This window comes from Neophocaena asiaeorientalis, unplaced genomic scaffold (genome assembly GCF_003031525.2).
Source record: "Neophocaena asiaeorientalis asiaeorientalis breed wild unplaced genomic scaffold, Neophocaena_asiaeorientalis_V1.1 scaffold192, whole genome shotgun sequence".
NCBI classification, from domain to species: domain Eukaryota; kingdom Metazoa; phylum Chordata; class Mammalia; order Artiodactyla; family Phocoenidae; genus Neophocaena; species Neophocaena asiaeorientalis.
This window is the reverse complement of record NW_020185326.1, coordinates 3,002,753-3,020,664: the sequence shown is the minus strand read 5'-3', so window position 1 is coordinate 3,020,664 and position 17,912 is coordinate 3,002,753. Positions and strand designations below refer to the sequence as shown.

General features: G+C 42.3%; 1 protein-coding gene across 1 annotated transcript in view; it reads left to right on the top strand.

The window, feature by feature from the left end:
- The first annotated feature begins 463 nt into the window (after window positions 1-463).
- NR4A3 (nuclear receptor subfamily 4 group A member 3) overlaps window positions 464-17,912 on the top strand; it is a 31,931-nt gene continuing 14,482 nt past the window's right edge. The window contains exons 1-5 of the mRNA XM_024734444.1: window positions 464-494; window positions 1,899-2,863; window positions 6,481-6,610; window positions 7,073-7,245; window positions 16,906-17,105. Of these exons, the coding sequence (XP_024590212.1) occupies window positions 464-494; window positions 1,899-2,863; window positions 6,481-6,610; window positions 7,073-7,245; window positions 16,906-17,105 (1,499 nt within the window). The remainder of the gene's footprint in view (window positions 495-1,898; window positions 2,864-6,480; window positions 6,611-7,072; window positions 7,246-16,905; window positions 17,106-17,912) is intronic.

Below are 17,912 nucleotides of genomic sequence, written 5' to 3'. Positions count from 1 at the left end.
CTGAAAACCAAGGAGTAAATTTGATTTGGGCAAAAGAAAGGATTGCAGGTTTGGCTTGTAATACCTCTTTATGCATTTGGTAAAGGGATACCAGGTGCCTGGCCAAAGAGATGCAGATAAATAGAACTCAGTCCCAGCAAGCTCATCTTCTATCTGGAAACCTCAGAAAGACACAAAGAAGAGCAATAGGTAGGGACTGGCAAAGAAGAATGATAGAAAAGACTCATGGAGAAATCCAAGGGAGGAGAACAAATGAAACATCAGGCAGTGTTCTTTCTTTTAAATGACTAGCCTTTTATTTCACCCCAACAACTAGACAGCAGGATAAGTGCTCTTTTAACTTCAAACTAATGAGTGTTTGTAGGGTGCTCGGAAAATAAAGGCTTGAACTGGCCTCTCCTCATCACTGCTTCTTCCACCAGGCCCTCAACACCTTTCTACAAGTCAAGATTTCATCCCATACATGTATGACTCAATGAGATTTGGAAATGTGGGTAAGAGAAAGATGTCAAAGGAGATGTTAAGTATTCACTTTTCTATTAGTCACACCTTTTACACCATAGACTCCAAAGACACGTTAAGCACGTGGTTTTCCTTTGGCTCAGAAAAACCAACCACCAGAAACTGCCCAGTTTACTATTTATATTTAGCCATAAAGAAAGGGAAATAATTAGATAAATTATCCACTACATCCAATATTTCTTAGGGCTTTCTCATCCAGTTCAACCTCTCTGAACAACAGTAAGCACTCCAGATATCATTGCTTTGGGGGCTGAGAGAAACTAAACCTATTAAGAAACTGCTTTCTTTTCTAGGGGTGCTAATTCTTCTGTCATAAGAAAATATGTAGATAACTAACCTATTATGACAACTGTAAACTACTGTTATAAAGCAGCCACTGATATATTTTATTTCTTAGAATGGGGGGGAAATACACACACACACACACACACACACACACACACACACACATATAGCATATATGGCAGAGAGCAGGTTTGGTGGGTGTTCTGTTGCAGCTGCTGATCTTTTTCTTTGCAGATGGTGCAAACTCCCCCGAGTCCATTTCCTGGACCTACGTTCCTACCTCACCACCTAGCTGGCTGAAATCATCAACAGGGGTCCAGTTTGAGCAGGCTGCTAGCCTTTCTTGGAGGAGTAGGGAGAGGGTGGGAGAAAGCAGCCACAATGTGTGTGGGTAGCCTCAGTTGGCACTGATAAAATGTTAGAATGTCACTGGGCCAGTAAGTCCCATGTAGGACACCTTTTTTTTTTTTTTTCTTTTACTAACTCATAGGTTTACAAATCAAAGCTTAAAATGTTAGAATGTCACTGGGCCAGTAAGTCCCCTGTAGGACCCCTTTTTTTTTTTTTTTCTTTTACTAACTCATAGGTTTACAAATCAAAGCGTGTGACTTGGGGGACGAGTAGTCTCTTTCACCCAAAAGAAACCAACACAGCATTCACTGGATTTCTTCTTGTCCTCCTAATTTGTGGCCGAGGTCACTTCATTTAATCTCTAGGGCTCAAAACCACTTTTAAAAACACAACTGGGCTTATGAGGGAAGACATCAAAATTCACAGATATAGTGGAGGACAGGGCAAGGGAGGGAGGGTGGGCACAGAAGTCCTCAGGAGGCTGGGTTTTGGCAACCTGTGGCCCCTTTGGCAGTTTGTCAGGGATTCAACTTTCTTCCCAGGGGAAGAAGGAAGGAAGGAAGGGAGGAAGGAAGGAAAGAAGGAAGGAAGGACGGACTCTAAGTCTATGATACTAGAAGGTGAAAAGAATGTCACTTCCTCTCTATTTCCCATATTGGAGAGCGACAAGTCCATTGCTGCCTATTAGCTAGGAAGAGTGCCGACTTGCTTCTGAGAGACCTTATTCCTCTCCCTTGCAGATATGCCCTGTGTGCAAGCCCAGTATAGCCCTTCACCGCCAGGTTCCAGTTATGCAGCACAGACATATGGCTCGGAATACACCACGGAGATCATGAATCCTGATTACTCCAAGCTGACCATGGACCTCGGCAGCACTGAGATCACGGCCACGGCTACCACGTCCCTGCCCAGCTTCAGTACCTTCATGGAGGGCTACTCGAGCAACTACGAACTCAAGCCCTCCTGCCTGTACCAGATGCAGCCGTCGGGGCCCCGGCCTTTGATCAAGATGGAGGAGGGCCGCGCGCACGGCTACCACCATCACCACCATGACCACCACCACCACCACCACCAGCAGCAGCAGCCATCCATTCCGCCCCCCTCCGGCCCGGAGGACGAGGTGCTGCCCAGCACCTCTATGTACTTTAAGCAGTCCCCGCCGTCCACCCCCACCACGCCGGGCTTCCCCCAGCAGGCGGGGGCGATGTGGGAGGACACGCTGTCCTCGGCACAGGGCTGCATCGCACCCGGCCCGTTGCTCGACCAGCCGATGAAGGCGGTGCCCACGGTGGCAGGCGCGCGCTTCCCGCTCTTCCCCTTCAAGCCCTCGCCGCCGCCCCCGCCCGCGCCCAGCCCCGCAGGCGGCCACCACCTCGGCTACGACCCGACGGCCGCCGCCGCGCTAAGCCTGCCGCTGGGAGCCGCCGCCGCCGCCGCCGCCGCCGCGGGCAGCCAGGCAGCTGCGCTCGAGGGCCACCCATACGGGCTGCCGCTGGCCAAGAGGGCGGCCGCGCTGGCCTTCCCGCCGCTCGGCCTCACGGCCTCCCCCACCGCATCCAACCTGCTGGGCGAGAGCCCCAGCCTGCCGTCGCCGCCCAACAGGAGTTCGGCGTCGGGCGAGGGCACGTGCGCTGTGTGCGGGGACAACGCCGCCTGCCAGCACTACGGTGTGCGCACCTGCGAGGGCTGCAAGGGCTTCTTCAAGGTGAGCACTCGCCCCTCCGGCTCCCTCTCCCCTCAGCAGCCAGCCTCCCCAGACACCCGCTCGAGTGAGCGTCTAAGCGGGCCCTTCCCGGTTTGAGAGGTGTACTGGTTATACTGTGCATTTCAGTAGCCTTTCCTAGCACCCTCACACCCACTTTCTCAGGGCTTTTTAACTTGACGTCCATTACAGGAGGCCCAGACGGGCTTGAGGGGGCTGTGAACTTCCTGACTTGGCGTTACCTCCTGCTTATTTTTCTGGAGAGAGCTTTCAGCAGATTCGCAAAGGGATCTGTGACCTCAAAAATGCAAACACCTCACTGTGTTCCTCTTCTGTCCATCCAGGATGTCTGAGGGAATAGGGTCTGTGTGCCAGGCCCTGGGTGTTTGTATCTCATTTAATCCTCCTAGGAAGAGCTAGGACTCTAGACTCAAACAGAACTGACATTGAATTTTGGTCACCCACTAGCTATTTTTACTAACAGCGTCTTGAATGTTTAATTATCCTTGTTTCATAGATGAGGAAATGGAGGCTCAGGGAGGTTAACTGCCCCTGGACACACACTCAGAGAGTGAGATGGAGGCAGGATGCCAACTCATGTTTGCATGACCTCAACGTGCATGCCCTCTTCATAGCTCTGCAGCTGCAGAATAGACAGGGGCAGCTGGTGGATGCAGTTTGGGGCAGCTTACTCTGTAGAAGATGGTAGCTGGGGTCTCATCATTCCACTCCACTTCTGTACCACACAGAGTGGGGACACTCTTCATTATCTCAGAGACCCAAAGGAGAATTTTATAGTGGGCGGGTCTTTAGCCTCCCCCTTATTTTGCCCAGGAGGATACTGAAGTCTAGAGAGGTGATTTAGTTGCACATGGGGACAGTTCCAGCTGGTTTCTCCTGACTCTTGAGTTCAGTGCTCTTCTCACCACTCAGGGGGAACAGGCCTTGTTCTCTTGCAGCTCTATTTTTGCTACTGACTCCCAGACTTCTTCAGACACTTAATTCTGTGCCACCCTCCCCACTCCTCACTCCCCTGGCTATTATGTCAGGCATTTGCAAACCCCTGGATGCTCAATAATCACTTCCTAGCCTTCAGTGCTGGGCAGGGTGGAGGGAGAGGAGAAGCTAGATGCTGATTGGATAATGAGGATTTGGGAGGCCAATAGGATGTATCTGGAAGCATGCTGGAATTGGAGTCAGAACACTCAAATAGGAGTCCTTGATTTGTCACCTACCAATTTTATGATGTTGGGCATGACACTTCCTTCCAGGCCTCAGTTTCCCTATCAGGTGAATAAATTTCAGAGAAAGGATGTGAGTGTTAAATGAGAGAAATGTTTATGAAAGCACTTTATAAGCTTTAAAGGGCCATAAAAGAATAGTTCATTATAAATGAAAATAGAAACATTTATTTAAAAATGCACATGTGTGCATTGGTATACATACCAACAAGCAACAGTTATTTTTGATCTGGAGATAGGAATCATGTGATTAATTTCTGCAGATAAATGAGAAAATGCTTGTGGAAGGATTTTGCAGTATGTTAAATGCCATATAGGAGGTATGCAGGATTATGATGTTTTAAATGTAGAACCATCGGTTTAGCCGTTTTTTTCTGTCTTAACTACTCAAGCTTTACTTTCAAGTAACTGCATTCCTTTAGCAGATTTGCTTTTTACAGCATTTCAGCGGAAATGCTGAAAGGCAGTGAAATGGGCAGCTGAAAGGGGAAAAAGAAAGAAAAACAAGAGAAGTATAAGTAATCCACAAGTATAATCACCCCAGAATTGACCAAAATACAGGAGTGGTGATACATTCCTCGTCTAGAAATGTCAATTAAGTGTTCCCCAACAGCATCCTTCTTCTGCAGCAATATCTTGAAAACAAATCTATACTCGAAAGGGTAGGGGTAGGATAAGGGAGAACCACCCCACAGATCTGTTAATTAAGGGAATGGGAGCAGGTTTTACCCAGTGGCTTTCTACCATTAAATTGAATTCTTTAAAAATGTGACATGAAGTGCAGTTAATGATGGGAATTCAGTGATTGAACCATAACGATCTCTCCCTGTCCTTAAACTATTGTGCAGGCATACACAAAAGTGGGGATGGTTTGAGGTTATTGGGAAAACGTATACCTGAAGCAAAATGCCACCAGCACTGAAACTGGGATATTCTTGAGGACGATAGCAAGAAATAGAGTTTTTTTAATTACTTCATGTTCAATGAAAGAGAGCTTCATTTAGGAAACACAAGTTTCCTACCCTTACAAACTGCTGCGAATTTAAATGGTGGAAACCTCAGAAGTATGTTTATGTTTTGGCAATTTTGCATTTTAAACTAAAATCACCTGCTAAAGCAGGGAAAATGTATCTGGCTTTAAATTTTATATAAGCAGTTTAGAAATGATCTCTTAAAATGAAATTAAAAGGTGATAGAGTGAAAACTGATACAAGGGGGTTGAGAACTGCTGAAAATTTATAAAGATAGAAAGTAAATCTATTTAGAATTTTAGACACAAAATAGATCACCAATCCCAAATTACCTGGATTTTTTTTTTTATGCAGCCCAGGCTTACCAAATAAATTCCAACTTTCTGCTCTATTTGGAGTTGAATAGATACAGGTAATTCCTGAATGAGTGATAAATACACATCCATTTGCACAAATGTTTTTAATTTTTTTAAAAAAATCAAGCATTCTCTTATATTTGGAGCATAAAATATCCTTTATTATTTCTTCGTGTTTCATTTTAAAATTATACATGATTCTGAAGAATACAACATTATTTTATAACCAGGCCCAGGCCCAAGTTTTATGATACGTCTTTTACAGTATGGCTATTTTGATGTCTGTGTCAATAGTCATTTATGAAATAACCAATTAATGGGAATTTTCATTGAAAATATATGGCTCTCATATTCCTTCTTTTATCTCATTCTTTTTGTTTTTTTGGTTTTTTTTTTCTTTCTTGGATTTGATAGCGGTTTTTAGTATCCCGTTTTACGATTTTGCTTTCAAAAATGAGAAATGGACAGTTTACCATTCTTTTAAAAATAGAATACACTACACAAGCTGATTAAGTGATTTTTTTTGCATTAAAACATTATTTCCTATATGTTATAACTAGACAAGTCCTGGTTTTTGCTTTTTATGATTTCATCTCTATTGGGGAACAAAGCCAGTTTCTGTGATATTTGACTTACAATAGTGATATCCAGCAAAGTACATCCCAGATAATTTTGATTTTATTTTAATAAGGTCAGCAATAATCAGGGGAGTGGAACAAGTAGAAAATTGTTCCCAAAGGGATATTAAAAGTGAAGATAATCTAATCCTCCAAGGTATGATATGTTGACCTGGTAATTTCAGATATGATTTTATCATTCAGACTTGGGTGTCTCCTGAGACTTGCTTCAGAACAATCCGAGATGATTTTCATTGTCAGCAGCTAACACTAATAAAATTGTTTTTCCTGCAGGCTAGCGTGTTAGGAAATTAAATTTATCTAATTATACAAATTGCACTGTCGCTTTTCACATTGTAATTAAAATACATCTTGTCAGGTCCTACCTCTTTCCAGAAACTATTAGTTGACTATCTCTGTATTGTATTTCCTCAGAGAACAGTGCAGAAAAATGCAAAATATGTTTGCCTGGCAAATAAAAACTGCCCTGTAGACAAGAGACGTCGAAACCGATGTCAGTACTGTCGATTTCAGAAGTGTCTCAGTGTCGGAATGGTTAAAGAAGGTATGGATATAATGCTTTTTGTCCAGCTTGCTTATAAATATTCTCAGATATCACTGAAAAAGTTAATGTTTACATTAGAATGGTGAAGTTTCCTAGTTTCCCTTTCTTTTCAACATTTTATTTTTATGGTGTGTATTTACATTCAAAAATAGCTGAGGTCTACTTATTCTAATTTCTCAAAATCAATAGAGAGCCTGTGTACATACATCTTTGTTCTATTTGAGAAGGAGACTTTTAGGGCTAATTCATTACCAAATGTAAGTGTGAGGTGGCTTTTATGCTGCTTGTTTCAACTCTCATTAAATCATTGTGTGGCTATTACTCCAAACTTATTGCCACTTTTAAATGGTTGGCATCGGTAATGATTTGCTCAACTGTAAAGTGTTTTGATTCCTTTTTGTGGTTTATGGCTGTTCGTGGATATCTTTGAAGACATATTTTGTTTGTTTCTCTCGGTATCAGTCGTCCGTACAGATAGTCTGAAAGGGAGGAGAGGTCGGCTGCCTTCCAAACCAAAGAGCCCATTACAGCAGGAAGCCTCTCAGCCCTCTCCACCTTCTCCTCCAATCTGTATGATGAATGCCCTCGTCCGAGCTTTAACAGACTCAACGCCCAGAGATCTCGATTATTCCAGAGTAAGTTTTATGATGTCTTGCTCTTGAATGAATGATCAGGGTCTCTATTCATGATAATAGTAATAAGGGTGGATTGAATGACTTTGTGCCTGGCACTGTGCTCAACCGTTTTCATACCTTTTCTCTATTTTTCACTTCACTTAGCAATTCCAGTGCATCCATTGCACCAAATAATTTTTGCCTTATTGAATCTCTAAATGCCTTAACAAATGACCCTGACAGTGCTGCACCTGTCATACCCATTGTTGCAGGATTCCTGATGGTTGTGCCAACGAAAATCTGCACAGGTGAATTACAATTTGTACATTTCTTTCATGCTTTAGACAAAGTGACTACTTTTTTATTCCATATTGTGACCAAACCATCTGGGTAAGCTTCAAGTTATCCTTAAACATTTTACCCAATTGCACCGGCATTGACTGACCTACTGCTTATACTGAGGGATTAAACCATTGATGGAGAGGAGCAAACACTGGCCTTGACATCGGGAGGTGTCAGGAGGACTGGGATGGAATGCTGCCTCTGCTGCTTCCTGCCTGTGTCACCTGGCTCCTGCTCTTGGCTTTCTCATCCTTACAGTGGAGATGATTACAATATTTAACCTCAGAGGGATGTTTTGAACATCAGTCACACAGGAATGACGGTTGAGAAAACATTTGAAAATTGTAAATGATTACCAGTGTTGTTATTTAAGCCAACCAAAATATATTAACACTTTTATTTCATATGGGATATAGTAAAATATCATCAGTTTAAACCCTGCAAATTCCCAGAAATTTGGATAACACAAAGAAGAATGATGAGGAAGGATTTTCTGAGCAAAGGTATAAACATTACTGGAAGGCAGTTTTAAAAGAGACTGAGAAAAGCAGACTTCTAGTAAGACAGGGTCTCACCAAAGAAGAAAAGAAAGGAAAAAGATCTCAATTATTGAGCAATTTCTACGTGCTAGGCATTGTGGTACTTTGTCTCATCTAACCATTGAAAGAAGCATGAACTGTACGAATGGTTAATCCCACCGTAAGACAAGAAAACTTAGAAACACAGTTTACGCACAGATAAGAGAGATACCAGTCCAGGGATCCCCAGTTGGTTGATTTGGCTTGGCAGCAGCTACCAGATCGCCCTCTCCAGGTCCAATCAGTATTTCAAACTTCTGGTTGAAGAGCTGGCCAAGAGTGTGAGAGAGTCTGCCATATGCCCTCCTTTTAGGCTGCAATGTTGACAAAAGTGAAGGGGTGATTTGTATATCTGCTGTGATCTTCCTTCCCTCATCCCCTCCCTCATTTTAGGTTGTGAAGCCTCCTCTCCACACTTGAGCACAAGACTTCATATGAGAAGCATGGTAGACCCTTAGCATCAAAGGTTGAGGACTCTTACTCTGATTACAAGTAGCATCTCTTGACTGAAGTCAAGTCTCAAATAATAGTCTAACAGAATAATGCAGTGATTAAGGGCTTAGGTTTTGGAACCATGCAGGCCTCGATTAAAATCCCAACACCATCATGTACTAGCTGGGTGATCTTGAGCAACTGATGAAATCTTTTAATGCATCAGTTTCCTAATCTGTGTTATGGAGTAATAATAATAATATCTACTTCCCAGGGTTTAACTTCCCAGGGAAGTTTAAATAAGATGATAATTGTCAAAGCTTTAGCACAGTGCCCTGTATGTTATCTCCTTGACCAAAACTTCTTATTCTGTCCTTTGTTGAATGTTCTAATGAGTATAAACACTACACATGTCAGGTGCTATGTAGCAAAACCACTAAGGTAAGTGTTATGATCTCTCATAGATGAGATTAAAACTGAGAAAGGCTAAAGGACTGACTTGCCCAAGGTCACATAGTAATATGTATCAGAGAGAGAATTAGAAGCCAAGTGGGCCCAATTTGGCCCCCAAAGTCTGTGCTCTTAAAACCATAATTCCTTGCATCTCTGGTTTCAGTGAGAGTGGGTGAGAGAAAAGCATTTGGGAATAAAAACTTTTCCACGAGCCAACTCTGGCCTTCCCTTATGCAATTCATCTGAATTAATGAAGCTTCTTGGCACTGCCTTCACTGAGGCTACAGCACACAATCTGACATTGTTCTGGGGCATTTGAAATCACTATTGATGGCCAGTCCAGAGGTTTAGTCCACGAAGTGGTTTGGTGGGTTGGGGGGGCCCAAATTATCCAATTATTGGTCTACATGGCCTAAGTAGTTATTCAGCAGCAAACCCTACCCCGTACTTTGAGTTGTCCCAGATGGGGACTGCCTCACAGTGAAAAATCAGTCCACTGTGTTTGCTTGCTTCTGTACCATTCAGGGTGTTAGGCTGGAGTCATCATGCTCATCAACAAACATTTATCCAATTTAATTGTTAGCTTTGCCCAAAATAACAGATTGACCGTGCCAGAGCCTGGGTCACACTGATACTACCTTTGGGGCCTGGCTCAATTTTGTAAAGCGTATTTATTTTAATTGCATTGTTTTGGAATTGGGTTGAACCTCATAGCTTGGATTCTCCTGCTTTTAGATAGCTTTGCAAAATTATCAAAAATTGGACCCAAATCAATTAAATTAAAAGTCTTTTTTTAATAAAATACAGTGAGTTTCCATCAAAAACTTGGATGAAGGCAGAGAAGGCATGCTGATCACATTTGCAGATGACAGAAAGCTGGGAGGGATCGCTAATATGATGGATGTCAGTGTCAACATTCAGAGTGATTTCGACAAGCTGGAACGGGATGGGCTGAAACCATCGTGAAGAAAGGTCACAAAAATAAGTGTGAAGCTCAGCATTTAGAATTTTTTTAAATGGGAGAGCCTTGGCCTGTCAGTGGTTCATGTTAAGAAGATCTCAGGAGTTTATTCCATACACATTCAGTAAGAACCAACCAAGTGTGCAGTGGAAGGGAGGGATGCAAAATTAGCTTAGGCCTCAGTAGTAGAAGCATGGGACTAGAACCAAGTTGATGGTGTCCCACGGACTCTGTCAGTCCACACTTCAAGGATGGAGTTCAGTTCCAAGCTGGGATTTAAGAGGATGCAGTGTATGTGGATACACTGTTTCTGGAAACTCGAAAAGGATGGTTGGAGGAAATGGAAATACATAGACAGAAAGGGAGAAGATTTGGCAGGATTAGGTCACACTTTGGCCCTGTCGCCAAGAGGACTGTTGCTCCCTAGGGCAGAACTAGAGGGTGAAGGAGGGGGCCCTTCCAGCTCACTCTGAGGACAAGGAAGAGCTCTCCTGGCTATAAGAGCTGCTGTGGAAGCGTGAGTTCATCAACACAAGAAGAAACTAAGGAGAACACATAACAGGGTTCCTCGCAAGGAGAGAGGTTACTTTGACTGATAATAATTTCCTTCCAACGCTAAGATTTTATGATTCTAGGGTTTACCTTACTGTCCCTAAATGCAAGTGAATATATATACATATACATATAAGAATGTGTGTTGTTAAACAACTTGTTACTTCACAAGATTGAATTTGCTTCGTTCTCTTAAAAAAAAAAAAATTAACGTAAAATGAATGAAGCAAAATGAATTTATTGAATGCCTACTTTGAGCCAGGCACCATCACATACATTCTTACATAATTTCACTTAAACCCAGTTTATGTGGTACAATTTATGGTTTCAGTCATTTTTTTAATGTCATTCATTGAAATTCAATTTTCATATTACCTTCTTCTTAAAGTTTTTTATTTATTAATTCATAGAACTGGAGGTGATCTTGAGGTCATCTAATCCAAAACCCGTATTTCAGAAGAGTAAATAAAGGCTTAAAAAGGCTAAGTGGCTTGCCTAAGGTCAGTGGCAGAGCTAGGGTTAGACCCAAATCTCATCACTCAAAGTAATATGTTTCTCTTTCACCATACTGCCACTTCTGTTTAATGGCAATATACTAGGTTTTTTTTAATAGAAGCTTTATTAGATTTTAAAAATTACAATAAGAGTAATTTATAAAAGGCAGACCATTTAGAAGTGAATAAAGTGAAAAATGAAAGTGTCTTCTTCATTTATTCCTGCCTAGTCTATATCATAGTGGTATACATAATTTTACCTTTTAAATAAGAATATGCCCTGTCAGTTTTGAGTCAGACAATTGGCTTGACCAAAACAATTTATTAAAGATGCTACCTTCCCCCAGTGAATCAGAGAAATGAGAAAATGTTTTCCAGGCAGGTATGTTCTAATCTTGTACCTGCCTATGTGTCTTTAAGGTAGTAAGTGAGCATTTTCCTCGTTTGTGGGAAAGGGAAGTGAGGAGTTGTTCCAAGTCACAGAGGGAAGGGGGTTTTCAAGGCCAGAAAGAGGGCTCTTCACTCTGTGAAGCCTTCCTGGCTCTGGGAACTTTTCTTCTCCTTTGGGCCAAACTTCTCTCCTTCAAAAGTGAGCTCAGATCATTGTATATCAGTGCAGTCAAAACACGTCACATTTGATTTGTTTCTCCTTGAAATGTTGCTATTCTGTACCCCACAGTTGCCTTTAATGGAGCATTACAAGTATATATAGATACTGGGCTTGTGTTCAGAGCCTGCATAATTACTAATGAGAAAATGCACTTCACATCCTCATTAGTTGGTCATTTCAAGTATTTTCCAGCAAACTAGGATGTTTTCTGGTAATGGGTGTCACTTAGTATAGTAACAGACTCCAAATACAAGAGATACTGCCCAGATAAAACCAGGCACCAGCAAGTGGCATTTAAATATGTTAACAAGATAGCCTAAGAAACAACATGGTCGACACGTGTTAAACCTACAAAGTAAACAACATGAAGATTCTGCAAAGAGGGTGCTTTCATGAAGCTACTCAGAAGACCCTCTCAAATTGCCACCAACTCACTAGATGATTTCAGGCAAGTTCTGCCCCTCTGTAGGCCTCAGTTTTCTCATCTGAAAGCTGAGGAGATTGGACTAAATGCACTGCCATGATCCCTTCCAGCCTTCTCCTTCCCTGACCCTCTGATTCCCCTATGGGTACAGGTCTGCATTTCCCAAAGTGTGGTGCCCAGACTCTATGTATCAGAAGGAGTCAGCTTAAAATGCAGATTCTCGGGGCCACAGGCAGGCCTACTGACTCAGAATTGGGGGACCGGGGAAGGCAGGCAGGAATCTGTATTCTAAAGAGGACCTTGGATGATTCTTTGGCACACTAAGCCTTGAGAACGATCGATATGGTTTAATAAGAACAACTCACTTTTACCTCGTATCTCCTATTTCCCAACTTTCTTGGGGTTGAGAAGGAATGAGCAATAGAGATAAGTTTAACAGAAAGTAATTGATTCATTTAACAATTCTTCCAGAGCAGTGGACACGTTATTGAACAAGATGCAGCTCCTGCCCGCATGGAGCTTACAGGCAAGTGAAGGAGACAGAAAGTAAACAAATACGTAACTGCAGTGATGCCATTGACGGGAGGAGAGGAGGGTTTTTTGGTTTTGGTTTGGTTTTTTAGAGAGGGGAGGCAATTAGATCAGAAAAGAAAAAATTGGGGATAAAATATATTCATTGCCACTTTTTAAAGTGTCACTTCTTAAAGTGTAAGAACCTAAGAATATGTATACATAGTTTGGCTCATAGAATGATAACATCTAAAATATAAAGAAATATAAGGACCCAGGGAAAAGTTACATTCTAAGTGGAAACAAAGTGTTCTTAGGACATTTTACATATTTAGCCTGGACTGACACCGAGGAAGAGTAAATAGCAGATTCCACTGTGCTATGAAAACATCACATTGCTAAATTTTAGGGCTGGTGTTCACCAAGGGTCTCACGTAATTCCCAAATAACTTATTTTAGGCCTAGGTTGTGGCTGAAATCTGACCTGTATAGCCATGGTATTGCCATTTGAAATGTGCCAACTCAATTTAGTTTAAATAGTATTCATTGTTTTTTGCAGCTCTAGATTCTCAATCTAAGTGCTTTGGAGAAATCTGCATTCGACATTAGCTATCAGTAAATGCAATATTGTGTCTTTGACTAGTGGTAAAACCTGATTATTGATTATTCATATAGGCTGGAATAAAAAGCATAAATAGGAAAAAAAGATTCATTTTTAAAGTCTTTCTCTATTTGGCCTATGTCTGATTAGAATGGTCAATGAACAAGTATTTCTAGATTTTTCTTTGGTGAACCCCAAAGCTGCTTATCCCAGAGACAGAGGGATGTAGGGGAGCACAGAGGCAGAGATGGGGGTCTGGTTCTTCCAACTCCACGTACAGTATTCCTTAGCGAGGTGTTTATAAATTGCTAGTCCAGGCAGAGAAAGACTCTAAAATGTTTTGTTCCATTTCTTTAAATCTTATGTTCAGTAGAGGGGATACTTGATTTGTCTTTTCCCCCCAGCAGTTGATGCTGACCCTCCAGTCACCCCCAAGTTACTGATGGCTCAGGCTGAATCCAGTTTGGCTCCAGAATTCTGAAACATGAACCAGAATCGCTGCAGGTGAAGCTCAGAGGGTCTGGCTGGAGTCTGGCACACAGGGCCTGCTGGCTTTCCTCCCTGCTGGACTCTATCAGAGAAAACAGCATACACAGGCAGCAACTGCATTTCCCTGTGTGCAGGAGGCATGAAATGTGAGCCCAGCAGGGGTGGAGGCCTGCAGAGGACCCTGGGGGAAAGCTAAGTGCTCTGGAGGATTCTGAGCAAATATTGGAAGCAGGGAGATTATTGAGTTGTGAGCCATGGTTTCAGGGACTTCAGTGCAGGAGAGAGCTGTTAGGTCCCATTCCTTGACATTCTTTAGTCTTTTTTTCTCCATTTAACACACTATTTTAAAACAACAATGCTGAATCAGTATCAAATTCTAGGCAATACCGTCACACCTGGTGTGATTAGCAACATTTAGAATCATCAAATGCAAGAGCCATCACATGGAACATTCACCAGGATAGATGATGATCTGGGCCATAAAACACACCTTAACACATTTAAAAGAATAGAAATCATACAGTGTCTGCCATCAATCCCACAAAGGAATTAAACTAGAAATCAGTAACAGAAAGATAGCTGAATGCAAGAGCCAGAAGGAATCAGCTAGTCTAGTCACTTCCAACTTCAGAGGCAGAAACAAACCCAGAGAAGTTAAGTGCCTTGTCTAGGGCTGCACAGCAAGTCAGTGCCAGAGTCTGGAGGAAGTCCCCATGACCTACTGCCTGATCCAACATTCTTTCCTCAACTCTGAATTACCTGGGAGTTTCACATGTAGTGCTGTCAACTTTGTAAAGGTGGTGCTGCCCTGAATTTCATCCTGACCCTGGAGAGCATATGGAGTTAGATTCATATTAGAAGAGAAAGTTTAAAAATAAAATCTTTTTTTTCCACTCTCCTCCAGTTAATAGTATGTGTGCTGGAAGGAACTGGTGGGGAGTGTCTATGACACCAGTATCATGCTGTCATCCTTGAATATCTGTGGGAAGGATGACAGCTTCCTTCTCCTGGACTTTGCTTCCATGGTCCATTACAACACAGAACATCCAGGGCTTCACAGAATCCAGGCCCTGGGTAGATTATTGGGAACAGAGGAGCCAGGGATTTGAACTGGACCTGATATTATGGGATCCTAGAAAAAGTCAGGGCTGAAAATTAGAAACCTTTCAGTTCAACCCCTTCCCCCATTTTATAAATATGGAAGCTGAGGGACAGTGATAACTCCAAGTATCAAAACTGTTATCAGTATCATCACTGTCGTCATGTGTCAAACACGTTCTATGCATCAGGTCCTCTGCATGTATTATCACATTTAATCATCACAACAAAATGTTAAGGAAGATATTATCCCCATTTTACAGAGGAGAAAACTGAGGCTCAGAAAAGTGAAGTAATTTACCCCAGATAACTATAGCAGCAGAGCTACATTATTTCACAAATTAGGAGCCTAGACAAATCTAGGATCAAAGTAGCTTGGTTCCTTGTCTGATGTTTCTTTTGTTATTTCATGATGCCTCTTGGGAAAACACAAAGAAAAAAAAAAAAGACCCAATTAAGACAAGTGCCTCATTTCCTCACACCTGTGTAGTTCTAGAGTGAGCACTTGGCTGCTTATTGGCTGTTTGTCCTCCAGCCAGGTTAGAGTATTGTTGCAAACCTAGGCACTCCCCTGACTGTTCTTTCATGGAATAATATTCAACAACAGTTTATTGAGCGTCAATTATGTGCCAGTCACTGTGTTGACAAAATATGGGACCAAATGAATACATACATGGAGAACTCCAATTAAAGCAAAGCAAAATCCTTTTTAAAACTATCCTACAGGCCACCAGCTAGTAACATCAGACCTATTAACAGCTAGGAGGTGTAGGACTGGAAATCACAGAGCCATGTTTAAGTCTTGGCTGTACCACTGTTGGTTATGTAACTTGGGAAAGTGTATTAACCTTTCCAAGTTTCTTTGAGCCTCAGTTTCCTCATCTGTAAAATAAGGATTAAAATCCATGCCCTTTGAGGATCAACTGAGACACACAAAAGCACACTCAGCTGTTTTCATGTGAAGGCAATGACGTGCATATTTATATGAATGTTTTTGCTCATCTCCTAAGTCTGTGTTGTTGGTTGTCCCTTGATTATTATCTCGCTGTATCAATCTTTCCTGCCTAACGCAAGAAAGATTTTCCTCCAGTGATTCAAGCAAAACCCAGACTCTACCAGCATATCTAAAAGCCGTGTCGAGACTTTATCCCTGTTTGTACCTTTCTTCTCCTGGGGCCCTCTGGATCAATGATGTCCAATAGGGTGTTCTGCTGTGATGGAAGTGTTCTAAACACATGTGACTATTGAGCACTTGAAATATGGCTAGTGTGACTGAAGAACTGGATTTTAAATTGCATTTAATTTTCATTAATTTTAGTAGCCGCGAGCCCTGAGTCTGATGGCACACAGCTGCCTGGGCCCTGCCAAGGACACACTCCTCCCCGACCCCTTCCTTGTTTGTTTTATCCCTCAGAAATCCACCTGCAGCAAGCATCCATCTTCTCGTATTGGTTAATTCCGTGATTCTCAAACTTACTGTGCATGAGAATTCACCTGGAGATCTTGATAAAACAGTTTCTTGGGCCTACCCTCAGAGTTTCTGATTCTGTAGGTCTGGGGCAGAGCTGGAGATTTTCATTTCTAACACATCCCCAGGTGTTGCTGATGCTGCTGGGCCAGGGGCCACAGTTTGAGAACCAGGGGTTAATTAAGCATATTGTTTGGAGACAGCTGTGCCTTAGGGAATCTGTGGATGCTGGAGGCCCATGCAGACACAAACCCCTGGGGTAATGGTTCTCAACACAGCAGCCCTTTGGAATCACCTGGGGAGCTTTTAAAATTCCTGATGACCAGTCCCGATCCCAGACCAGTTAAATTAGAATCTCTGTGGATATGACCCAGACATGAGTGTTTTTTTAAAGCTCCCCAGATGATTGCAGTCAGGATTGAAAACCACTGCACTAATGGGACTTAAGCAAATTTCATTGCCTATTAAGTGGTAACAGAATCCACTCTATCTATGTCACAGGGCTATTGTGAGAATCCGATGAGACTGTGAATGCAAAAAGGTTTTATAAACTGTGGCACCTAAAAGTAAGGATTTAGGTGTTGAAAATCTTGGAAGAGCCAAGCTGCAAATGATGCTGTTATCCCTGTTGGATTGAGATAACGCCGCTATCTGTGGTTTGCATTCTAGTACTGTCCCACTGACCAGGCCGCTGCAGGCACAGATGCCGAGCATGTACAACAGTTCTACAACCTTCTAACAGCCTCCATTGACGTATCTAGAAGCTGGGCAGAAAAGATTCCCGGATTTACTGATCTCCCCAAAGAAGATCAGACATTACTTATAGAATCAGCCTTTTTGGAGCTGTTTGTTCTCAGACTTTCCATCAGGTAATTACTTTTATTTTATCTTCCTCAGTCCACTCCTTCCTTTGAAGAAGTTTGAAACCTGCTGTGTTTGTAACTAAGTCAGCAGTGAAAAGTTTGCTCAAGGTGGACATATGAAATATGACCAGGCATTAAAAAACTGAGCAGTGGGTGGAGCCCTGGGCTGGCAGCCGGGACTCCTGGGTTCTAGTCTCAGTTTTAATACAGACTTGCTCTAAGACCCTGAGCAGGTCACTTGCCTCACCAGAAATTTAGTTTCCTTCTTTGTAAAATGAGAATGTTGGATTTGGTGTTCTCTGAAGCCCCTTGTAGCTCACATTCTGTGATTCCAGGAAGATTCTCATGGTGCATAAAGTATTTCCTGGGAGCAAGTATTTGCTTTGAACATTGCATTTACCTCCCAAGTTTCTATTAAACAAGTTGCTGTTCTCATACACCAGATGGGGCACTGAAGGGTTCCCACAGCTTCTCAACCCCCAGTGTTTACTCCAAGAGAATAGCTTCTGGATCAAAAGATTTGGTTCAACTTATGACACTCAATGACACCAAACACAAAAAGGAACTGATTTTTCTAAAAGCTAGAACCTGGGATCTAAGCTTCTCTCTTAAAGTCTACATTAGCATTTTAAATTTCATCTTCCTTGCTTCCTTTTAGTTATATATTTATAGGAGATGGTACCAACATTTTACCAGTTTTATAGGAAAAATCATCACCTTTCCCCTCTTTGTCTTCCCTACCACCCCCTCCCCAGTTTCACACCGTACTACCAGAAACTCTCACTTAAAGTGCAAATTCCCATGCCTCATTCC